Here is a 12,087-nt window from a genome sequence, read left to right as displayed (position 1 = left end):
GCAGCCAGGAGGTCCAGTCCAGTATGATGAATTTATAATCGCCAGGTTCAGGCAAAATCCAGGGCGGTGTTTAATACATGAGGTTGGTTCAGAGGGCAGGGAGCCGGGGCAGCGTGTTCTGGATGGTGGGTCGTGGTCAAAGTCACACGGGCAGGCAGGGCCATCATGATTCGAGGCTGCCTCGCCATCCTTAGCCGTCTGGCCTCACAAACCCTGGCTGGGTCCAGAGGATACAGTAAAAATTGGGAGACGGGTTGTAATAAGGTGTGGCCAAGGGATGCACCAGATGTCTGGAGCCCGGAGGAGCACTTACTTCCTGGAGCCAAACTGGGTGGCAATGATAGGCAGGCAGGGACTGGTCCCTGGGGGCATTTTATAGTATCTGGTTTCTTGAAGGGTCTGAATGTAATGGAATGTGAACCTGCAGAGGTTTCATTCTTTCCAGCAATTGCCTTCAACTGTGCTCTCATTCTTGCCCTTTGCAGCATCATGGGCAGATACCATACTTTCTTGCCGCTTTCGGTTATGGACCATTTCAGTCTAGTCATATTATAAAACAGCGGGGGAAATGCGCCTATGAACTGGAATTTGATGATATTATATTATTGTTATATATTTCTTTAGGTTGTGATGACATTATTATGGCTATGTTTTTAAAAATATGAGTCCCTATCTTTTAGAGATACATAATGAAATATTTATAATTAAAATGATATGATGTCTGGAATTTCCTTCAAAATAATCTGGGGAGGGTTGGGGAGTCAGGGGTATAGATGAAACAAAATGGGCCATTGGTTGATAATGCTTGCAGAAGGGTGATAGATCCAAGGTTTGTTATACTATTCTCTCTACTTTTGTGTGTTTTTGAAGTAATTTTTTGAAAAGGGCATAAAAACAGTCCAGTACAATCTAGGCTAGTTTAACATTCCAATCTCAACTCAAATCTCCTCTCTTCTCATCTTCCAGAGCTGGGCAGCCTTCCATTTGCTGGGGGCTGAGGGCTGGGAGTGGGGAGGGGTGTGGGATAGCTTTATGGGCATCTCCTTACGTCCCCTCTTCTGGGTCTGGTCCCTTTGGTGCTGGGGCTCCAGCGTGGGCCCTGTCTTGTGTGGCTGCCTGTTTGTCAATGGTGGGGAAGTGCCTTCTCATTCTGCCCCAGCCAGCTTCTGTGCGCTGCTGCTGGCCTTTGTTGCTGGTTTTCTTGGGGCTGTGTTCAGGGGGCCCCGTCTGTTACTGAGCATCCTTCAGAGAGAGCCAGCTGAGAATTCCTGACAGGAGTACCCCCAATGCCCTTCCCTTCCCTTGGTAGCTCATGACCTCCCACCACGTCCATATTCTTTCACCTGAATCCCAGAATGAGCCACAGGGGAGTGTGACAGTAGGGAAGGAGGCCCCTTCTTGCCTTGCTGGCTTGGCTGCTCCAGTCGGCCTGTGTGAAAAGCTAGGGACCTGTGTCTGGGGTCATACCTGTTGCCAAATGCAGGGTATATATATGTCAAGTTCTCCAAAGGCCTTCTTCTCCTTCTTCCACTGAGCTATGATGTTCAGCTCAACAGGTGTACAGCCAGCCTCCCCGTCCTGCCAGGCACTCCTCCTCGCTCCTAGAGGAGCACCCTTACTGGCTTTGCAGTGATGGGAGGGACTCTTTCTGACCTGAAGACGTCACATGCTGATACCTCACCTTCTTTATTTTTCTTTTAAAGCTTTAGGAAGGTGGAATTGGCATAGGATGAACTGCACCTATTTAAAATGTACAGTTTGGTCAGTTTTGACATGTATGCACCTGAGACTTGTCCTTGCCCCCAGTCTTCTTAAGTAGATTGGGAAGAGGGGTAGGGTGGTGGCTGGTGGTATCTAGCAGGGCCTGGATGGGTGAGTTCTACTCTGCTTGTATGTGGCCCTCTTTAGAATGTACGTTCCAAGTATTTGCCACTCCCTACTTTGGGACCTTTGTTATTAATTCAGGGGCAAGAGTGAGAGCCCCACTCCCTTCCTGTTATGTGTTCTGACACAGTATAAAGCAGGAGTGTCCCTACTGCTCCCCAAGGAACTCCTGCGAGGGGAGATGGAGGCACAGAATTTGGGCTCTGAGACTGCCCCTCTCCTTTAGACACAGTGATTTCTAATTTCCCGTTTTATATGTGGTACCCCTTAAATAAGATTTCACTTTGAGCAAAGGGGTTCTGTGACTAGGGCACGTGTGAAGACCACACTAGAGAGAGATGCTGGTGAGCCACCAAGTGGTTTTAAGTCCGGGGAGGGGCACCTGGTTAGATTGCCCTTTAGAAAGATCAACTCTGATTGCAGAGCAGAGCCCAGACCAATGCAGGCAGAGTGGGTCTGGGGAGACCTGCTAGGAGTCAGGGATGAAGAGGAGAGGACAGATTCAAGAAATACTTAGGAAACGGCTTCGATTAGACATGGGGCAGGGGGTATGGGAGAGGGAGGAGTCTAGAATAATGCCACAGTTCAGGTGCGGGTGACAGGTGGCCAGTGGTGTGGCTCATTGAGAAGGGGACACAGGAGGAGTGTCAGGGGAAGGCAGTGGGCTCGGTTTGGGCATGTTAATTTGTGACACCAGTTTCTTTTACATTTGTCAATGTGGTTGTCAAAATCGTGTCCTCTAGAATTAACAGCAGAGCTTCTTTTATCCGTCCCACACCCTCTTCCGCACAGCTGTTACAACCACAAAGGAAGCTGGTTTGAAAGCGTCAGGAAGAGTTGACAGATTTGTGGTGGGTATTGCGTGAGATTTTCCGAAAGAAACCAGAAGGATTTCATTTGGCCCCCGGCAAGCTGAGCGTCCTGGGCGGGATCACCCTGAACCCTGGGGAGTGCTTTGGGTCACATCCGCAAGTAGTGGGCCTGCCTGCATGTAGAAGGCCGTGTGTCTCACAAACTTGAGGGTTTGCTTAGCGTGGTGTCTGCTCATTGATAAAGGCTTTTGAGGCTAACAGTTTGGGAGGAATGCGGGCTTGTGGTAGGTTCACGGTGAGGCGAGATGTGCTGAAGCCAGAAGGCTCTGAAAGGCTCAAGTGGACAGCAAAATAGCTTGAGATACTTAAGATGTTATTTCTGAGTCAGACTTGGAGCCAGAGGCATTTTAGAGCTGGTTTGACCTTTGAAATTATATAGGTTAGCATTTCCCATGGAAAACTGATGGGAACAAAGGGGTCTCTAAACAGATCATATTAGAAACATCAGTTCATACAATGTTAGTGGATTTCTTTTTTTTTTTCTTTTGGGGTTATGCCTAGGTTTTATTTTACTAAACGTAACAGGTAAGTTTTCAATCCATGACAACAACAAATATGTAGCCACTGTTTTATTACGGACATCTGAACCGTAATAGGCCACCCAAGAAACCGTTAGGGGAATTTCCATTAGTTCTCAGTCTCCTGGAGGCATGCTTTGAGAACAGTCTTCGACTGGCATGCTTTTCTGGCTGTTTTCCAACTTGTTTGTAAGATGAGTCTTATTATTTGATGATAATTGTTTCTAAACACCTGATTGGTGCTCTAATAATCTTTCCTTGGAAACAATCAAATTTTGTAATTTTCCCTCTGGCTTTGATATGTAATTGACATATAACATTGTGTAAATTTAAGGTTTACAACAAGATGACTTGATACACATATATGCAGAATGATTACCATAAGAGTAACACATCCGTCACCTCAGGTAATTACCATTTTGTGTGTGTGTGTGAGATGAGAACATTTAAGATGTACTTTCTTAGCAACTTTCAAGTACATAATACTGTATTTTTAAAAAATAAATTTATTTGTGGCTGCATTGGGTCTTCGTTGCTGTGCGTGGGCTTTCTCTAGTTGCGGCGAGTGGGGGCTACTCTTCATTGCAGTGCGCGGGCTTCTCATCGCAGTGGCTTCTCATGTTGCAGAGCACGGGCTCTAGGCGTGTGGGCTTCCGTAGTTGTGGTTTGTGGGCTCTAGAGCGCAGGCTCAGCAGTTGTGGTACAAGGAGTTAGTTGCTCCGCAGCGTATGGGATCTTCCCGGACCAGGGCTCGAACCTGTGTCCCTTGCGTTGGCAGGCGGATTCTTAACCACTGCGCCACCAGGGAAGCCCTGTGTTGTTAACCGTAGTCACCATGCTGTACGTTAGATCCCCAGAACTTATTTGCCTTATATCTGGAAGTTTATAACCGTGACCAACATCTCCCCATTTCCCTCACCCCCACAGCCCCTGGCAACAACCACTCTACTCTGTTTCCATGAGTTTCGCTTTTTAATTTTTATTTTATTTTATTATTTTATTATGATTTTTGGCCACGCTGTGTGGCATGTGGGATCTTAGTTCCCTGACCAGGGATAGAACCTGTGCCCCCTGAATTGAGAGTGTGGAATCTTAACCACTGGACTGCCATGGAAGTCCCGACTTTCACTTTTTTAGATTCTACATATGAGTGAAATCATGCAATATTTGTTTTTTTCTGACTTATTCTCTTAACACAATGGCCCCAAGATCCATTCATGTTGTCACAAATGACAGGATTTCCTTCTTCTTTATGGCTGAACAATATTCCATTGTGTATATATGCCATATTTTCTTTATCCATTCATCCATTGATGGACACTTAGGTCATTTCTATGTCTTTGTGAATAATGCTCAAATGATCCTGGGGCGGGGGGGCGTGTGCAGATATGTCTTCAAGATGGTGATTTCATTTCCTTCAGATATATACCAAAAGTGGGATTGCTGGATCAAAGGGTAGTTTTGTTTTTAATTTTTTTTAAAAAGCTTTATTTATTATTAATTAATTTACTTATTTATTTTGGGCTGTGTCGGGTCTTAGTTGCGGCACGTGGGATCTTTGTTGAGGCATGAGAGGTCTTTCATTGGGGCGTGGGCTGTTCGTTGCAGCGCGCGGGCTTCTCTCTAGTTGTGGCATGCAGGCTCCAGGGCGTGTGGGCTCTGTAGTTGTGGTGCTTGGGCTTAGTTGCCCCGCGGCACGTGGGATCTTAGTTCCCTGACCAGGGATTGAACCCGTGTCCCCTGCATTGGAAGGTGGATTCTTTACCACTGGACCACCAGGGAAGTCCCTGTTTTTAATTTTTTTAATTTAATTTTTATTTTATATTGGGATATAGCTGATTTACAGTGCTGTGTTAGTCTCAGGTGTACAGCAAAGTGGTTCAGTTATTCATATACATATATCCATTCTTTTTCAAATTGTTTTCCCATATAGGTTATTACAGAATACTGAGCAGAGTTCTCTGTGCTATTCAGTAGGTCCTTGTTGATTATCTGTTTTATATATAGTAGTGTGTATATGTTAATCCCAACCTCCTAATTTATCCTTCCCCCCTCTACCTTTCCCCTTTGGTAACCAGAAGTTTGTTTTCTATGTCTGTGAGTCTGTTTCCATTTTGTAAATAAGTTCATTTGTATCACCTTTTTAGATTCCACATATAAGTGATATCATATGATATTTGTCTTTCTCTGTCTGACTTACTTCACTTAGTATGATAATCTCTATGTCCATCCATGTTGCTGCAAAGGGCATTATTTCATTCTTTTTTATGGCTGAGTAATATTCCATGTGTTATGGCTGAGTAATATTCCATGTGTTATATGTACCACATCTTCTTTATCCATTCCTCTGTCAATGGACATTTAGGTTGCTTCCATGTTTTGGCTATTATAAATAGTGCCGCAATAAACATTGGGTTAGTCTCATTCACTGTCCCAGTTTGTCTTTCTAAGCTTGTTTGCTGAGCCACATTTCAAGAGATGAAACAAAAACAACTTCTTCTCTGGGGATTGTTATCATAGCAGCCTTTCTCCTTCTCCACCTCAGGAACTGGATGCCTTCCAACCGTACCCTGTTGAGATAATGCCAGGCAGGATCTACCTGGGAAATTTCAGGCAAGCCTGCGACCCTAAAATTCAGAAGGATTTGAAAATCAAAGCACATGTCAACGTCTCCATGGAGACAGGGCCGTTGTAAGTAGAAAAACCATTGTTTTTTTGTTTTTTTTATATTAGTATAATTTATTTATATAAGATTCCTAGTGGCATGCATTGACAGAATTGAAAGGGCTTTTAGAAATCAGCATACACTGGAGTAGGGTCTGCATTTATTTTCATCTATTCCTGGTCTGCACTTCGTTGCCTGGCATGGCCATGGCATCCTCTGCCCCTGACTGAGACCCCACACTTGCCCCATACCCCATACTTAAATCTTACCAAAATAATACTTTCTTGGTACTTAACATTCTGATGCAAAATACCCTGGTTTACCCTGCTTCTCCTATCTCAGGCCCTCTGAGAAGTGACCCCTCTCTTGGTCCATCTGGGCTGCTGTAACAGGATACTGTAGACTGGTGGCTTATGAACAACGGAATTTCTCATGGTGTGGAGGCTGGGAAGTCCAAGATTAAGGCGCTGGGAAGTCCAAGATTAAGGCACTGGCAGATTCAGCGTCAGATGAAGGCCTGCTTTCTGGTTCATAGATGGCATCCTCACGTGGCAGAAGGGGCAAAGCTCTCTAGGGTCCCTTTTATAAAGGCACTAATCCTGCTCCTAGGGGTTTCAATTTCTATCCTCATGACCTAATTACCTCCCCAAAGCCCCACCTCCAAATACCATCACTTTGGGGATTAGGTTTCAAAATATGAATTTTGAGAGGACAGAAACATTTGATACAGCAACCTTTATGTCAGATTTTCCTTGGTGCTAGGAACATACAGATACACACACACACCCTCACTCATCATTGTTCAAAGAGCAGGAAAGTTCTTCACAGCCTTGCTTGTCAGCCTGTGCCTTCCCAGCTGTGTCCACTCATGATCACCAAGGCCCCCGCACTGTACAACCTACCTCTTCTAGCTCCTGATCAAAGCTAATAAAATTCAGCTCAGAGAGGATTTATATAAATAACACAAGAATTCAGTAAGGCATCTGGTAAAAAAAAACTATATAAAAATCAATAAATCTAAAGAAAATTGCGTATAGGTACTTAGTGAAACTGCTGAAAACCAAAGAAAGAGAGAACATATTAAAAGAAGCAGAGGGCTTTCCTGGTGGCACAGTGGTTAAGAATCCGTCTGCCAATGCAGGGGACACAGGTTTGAGCCCTGGTCTGGGAAGATCCCACATGCTGCGGAGCAACTAAGCCCATGCGCCACAACTACTGAGCCTGCGCTCTAGAGCCCACGAGTGACAGCTACTGAGCCCGTGTGTCACAGCTACTGAAGCCCACGTGCCTAGAGCCCATGCTCCACAACAAGAGAAGCCCCCGCAATGAGAAGCCCGCGCAATCAGAAGCCCATACACCACAACGAAGAGTAGACCCCGCTCGCCGCAACCAGAGAAAAGCCCGCATGCAGCAATGAAGACCCAACGCAGCCAAAAAAAAAGTTAATTAAAAAAATAAAAATAGGGCTTCCCTGGTGGCGCAGTGGTTGAGAGTCCGCCTGCCAATGCAGGGGACACGGGTTCGTGCCCCGGTCCGGGAGGATCCCACATTCCGCAGAGTGGCTGGGCCTGTGAGCCATGGCCGCTGAGCCTGTGTGTCTGGAGCCTGTGCTCCACAACAGGAGAGGCCACAACAGTGAGAGGCCTGCATACCACACACACACAAAAAAATAAAAGAAGCAGAGAAGTAAGACATTACTTTCCAAGGAGCAATAATTAGACTAACAGCTGACTCATCAACAGAAATCGCTGCAACTAGAAGGAAATATGGAATGTGTCTTTGTAGTCGGTAACGTTTCTGGTGATTCCCCACCTCCTACCATTCACAGCATTGAATGTGGGCTAGATTTACTGATGTGTGCTAATGGATAGAATAAAGCAAAAGTGATGGGCTGTCACTTCTGATATTGGGTCACAGAAAGACTGTGGCATCAGTATTGCTCATTCTCTCTTGCTCACTCATTCTGAAGGAAGTCAGCTACCATGTGGTGAGCTGTCCTATGGAGAGGTCCACATGGCAAGGACCTGACAGTCTTCAGCCAACAGCTAGCAATGAACTGAGGCCCTCAGTCAAAAAGCCTGTGAGAAACTGAATCCTGCCAATAGTCATGTGAATTAGCTTCTAATTGAGTCTTCAGATGAGACCAGATGACAACAGCTTGTCTATAATTTTATGAGAGATTTTAAGCCAATGGTACCCAAATAAGCTGCTCCCAGATTCCTGATCCATAGAAATTGATAGATAATAATTTTTTATTGTTTTAAGCCACTGAGTGTTAGGACATTTTGTTATCCAGCAATAAATAATAGAACCTTAAAGCACTGAAAGAAAATAACTGCCAACCCACAATTTTGTACCCAGAGAATATATCCTTCAATAATGTAAGTGAGAGGACTTCCCTGGTGGCGCAGTGGTTAAGAATCTGCCTGCCTATTCAGGGGACACAGGTTTGAGCTCTGGTCCAGGAAGATCCCACATGCCATGGAGCAACTAAGCCTGTGCACCACAACTACTGAGCCTGTGCTCTACAGCCCGTGAGCCACAACTACTGAGTCTACGTGCCACAACTACTGAGTCCGCGTGCCACAACTACTGAAGCCCATGTGCCTAGGGCCTGTGCTCCGCAACAAGAGAAACCACTGCAGTGAGAAGCCCACACACTGCAATGAAGAGTAGCCCCCGCTCACTGCAACTAGAGAAAACCCACGTGCAGCAATGAAGCCCCAGTGCAGCCAAAAATAAATTTAAGAAAAAGAATGTAAGTGAGAAGAATTTCCATTTCTGGCCATGATAGAGTAAATGGCACCAGATTTACAACCCCACCTTAAACAACTAAAAATACTCAGACAAAGCATCTAAAACAAGGGTTTTTCAGACAATGGCCAACAGACAGCACAGGACAATGATTCCTGAGAGGAAAAAAAATGGTGAGCTCCACAATCGAACCAGCTTATTGCTTGGAGATTGTTTGCAGGTCACAACACAGATCCTATTATTCTTTCTGAGTTGAGGGTACAGAGTTGAGGACTCAGAGCTGTTGAGTTGGCTAGAATTTGCAGGAGACCTGCATGGAGAATAGAGAGCTGAGTACAAAGAAAGACTCTGGACATCTGCAGAGAGTCCTCCTGTGTCTTCAGCTAAGTACTAATAAGCACATGCATGTGAGAAAACTACTCAAGGCAGGGAGAAAAACCAATAGAAATCAACAGGTGGTACAATCCCCAGAGATTATGTGGGGCCAGGAGTAGTTTGCGTTTCCAGTCAGATTAAACAAAACTCACAATATACAGTGCATCAAACAGAGTACTTAGAAGACTACTGCTTCAGTAGTGAGGAAAAACTTTGCCCTATATTAGGGATGAAAAGTACAGTCTGAGATGAAAAATATACTGGATAGAATTAAAAGATTAGACACTGTGGAAGAAAAGATCGCTGAATTTGGAGACACAGCAATAGAAGTATACAAAATGAAACATAGAGAAGAAAAAGACTTTAAAAAAGAAACTAGAGTAGAACTTCAGTGAGACTGAGACAGCTTCAGGTGGCCTAACATGTGTAATTAGAATCTCCAAAGGAAAGGAGAATGGGGAGACAGGAAACATTGAAGAAACAATGGCCAGAATTTTCCAAATTTGATAAAAACTATAAATGATCATCTACACTGATCTCAATAAAATTTTTAATTAAAAATAGAATAATTTGGAAGATTATGAGCAACTTTATGTCAATACATTTGAAAAATTAACAGTTTCCTCAGAAGACTCAAGCTACCAATGCTTACTTAAAAAGAAATAGATTTATAAAAACTGACAATATGATAGTTCCTAAAACAAGATTCAACCAATTTCAGGAGATGCAAATCATATAGAGTTGGCTTTCAACCACTGTGGAGTTAATGTAGAAAACAATAATTTGCAAATATAACTAGGAAATTCCTAGAAGCTTAGAAATTAATTTTACAACAGCTCATGGATCAAAAAAGAACTCACAATGGAAATTATGAAATAGTTTCAACTATATGATAATGAAAATAGAATATATAAGAACTTGTGGAGTGTAGCTAAGCTGTGAGGGAAATTTATAGCTTTAAATGCATCTATTAAAAAGGAGAAAGGCTAAAAATCAACTAGTTACGCATTTATCTCAAGAAATTACCAAAGAAACAGCAAACTAAACTCAAATAAGGAAGGAAGGAATAATAAAAGCAGATAAAATGAACTAGAAACAATAAAATAGGATCTAGAAAGTCAAAATAGTTTTACAAAAATAATAAATTTGATAAACCCTTGGCCAAAAAGAGAGAAAGCACAAATAACCATCTGTAAAAGGGGATTCTAGGGCTTCCCTGGTGGCGCAGTGGTTGAGAGCCTGCCTGCCGATGCGGGGGACACGGGTTCGTGCCCCGGTCCGGGAAGATCCCACATGCCGCAGAGCGGCTGGACCTGTGAGCCATGGCCGCTGAGCCTGCGTGTCCGGAGCCTGTGCTCTGCAATGGGAGAAGCCACAACAGTGAGAGGCCCGCGTACCGCAAAAAAAAAAAAAAAATCTTCGCAAACTGAGAATAGAAGGGAACTTCTTTGACCTAAAAATAAAATTCTACAAAAATCTCTATAGCAAACATCACAATGATGAAATGTTGAAAGTTTTCCCTCTGAGCCTGGGAACAAGACAAAGATGCAGCTATCACCACTTCTATTTAACATTGTACTGGAGGTTCTAGTTGGTGAAATGTGACAAGTAAAGGAAATAAAATAGGAATCAAAAGGGAACAAAACCTGTCATTATACACAGTCTAATTGTATACAGAGAAAAGCCAAAACAACCTGCAGATAAATTATTGGACTTAAATAAGTTTGCTGAAATTTTAAAAGCATACAATTTACAATAGGACAAAAATATTAAATATCTAGGATTATACCTATTGAAAGATGTGCAAGATCTCTACACAGAAAAGTATACAGCATTACTGTGAATTACTAAAGATTATCTAAATAGCTAGAGGATGTTAGTAAAGATCACCTGAATAAACAGAGGATGTACCGTAGTTGTGGATTAGAAGAATCAATTTTGTAAAGATGTTGATTCTTGCCCAATTGATCTATAGATTCAATGGAATGCCAATAAAATTCCTATGGATTTGTGAAAATTGATACAGTAATTTTAAATTTTATATGGAAATACAAAGGGCAAAAATAGCTGAATAGTGAATAACAACAAATGGGAAAATTGACTTGACCAGTTACGAAGACTTAAAAAGAACCACAGCAAGTAAGGCATTGTGATATTGGTGCAGGATAGAAAAATAAACCAATGGAGCAAAATGGAGTCCAAACACAGACCCATGCATATACGGACACTTGAATTATGCAAAGATTTTCTCCTATATTTTCTTCTAAAAGTTTTGTAGTTTTAACCTTCACGTTTTATGATACATTTAAAAAAATATATTTATTTATTGCTTCAGGTCTTAGTTGTGGCATGTGGACTTCTTCGTTGTGGCATGCATACAGGATCTAGTTCCCCCACCAGGGATCGAACCTGTGCCCCCTGCAATGGGAGCACAGAGTCTTACCCACTGGACCACCAGGGAAGTCCCCTGTGATACATTTTGTGGTTTTTTTTTGTTTTTTTTTTTTTGCGGTACGCAGGCCTCTCACTGTTGTGGCCTCTCCTATTGTGGAGCACAGGCTCCGGACGCGCAGGCTCAGCAGCCATGGCTCACGGGCCCAGCCGCTCCGCGGCATGTGGGATCTTCCCGGACCGGGGCACGAACCCGCGTCCCCTGCATCAGCAGGCGTACTCTCAACCACTGCACCACCAGGGAAGCCCCCCTGTGATACATTTTGAAATCCGTTTTTGTATATGGTGCCTGATATGGAACAAAGTTCATTGTTTTGTATGTGGAAGTCATCACTGTTGAAAAGGTGATCCTTTTCCTGCTGAATTGCTTTGATGCCTTTGTTGAAAATCAGTTGACCATACGTGTACGGGATTATATCTGGATTCTTTGTTCTTTTTCATTGATCTATGTTTTTCTTTATACCAGTTTCCCACACTTGTTTTTCTCTTTTAAAAAAAATTTTATTAAAGTATAGTTGATTGGGGCTTCCCTGGTGGTGCAGTGGTTGAGAATCCGCCTGCCAGTGCA

At 43.3% G+C, this 12,087-nt stretch overlaps 1 protein-coding gene across 10 annotated transcripts in view; it reads left to right on the top strand.

The window, feature by feature from the left end:
* STYXL1 (serine/threonine/tyrosine interacting like 1) overlaps positions 1-12,087 on the top strand; it is a 65,853-nt gene that overhangs the window by 40,192 nt on the left and 13,574 nt on the right. For 9 of the 10 annotated variants that reach the window (XM_079944107.1, XM_079944106.1, XM_079944103.1 and 6 more), the window contains one exon: positions 5,820-5,965. In XM_079944107.1, the coding sequence (XP_079800233.1) occupies positions 5,820-5,965 (146 nt within the window). Of the gene's footprint in view, positions 1-3,608; positions 3,682-5,819; positions 5,966-12,087 lie in introns of all 10 variants that reach the window. The other variant, XM_079944101.1, reaches the window with a different exon arrangement.

The sequence above is a fragment of the Stenella coeruleoalba genome (genome assembly GCF_951394435.1).
Source record: "Stenella coeruleoalba genome assembly, chromosome: 15".
Lineage (NCBI taxonomy): Eukaryota > Metazoa > Chordata > Mammalia > Artiodactyla > Delphinidae > Stenella > Stenella coeruleoalba.
The sequence above is the reverse complement of the archived record's forward strand: the minus strand, read 5'-3'. Positions and strand labels throughout refer to the sequence as shown.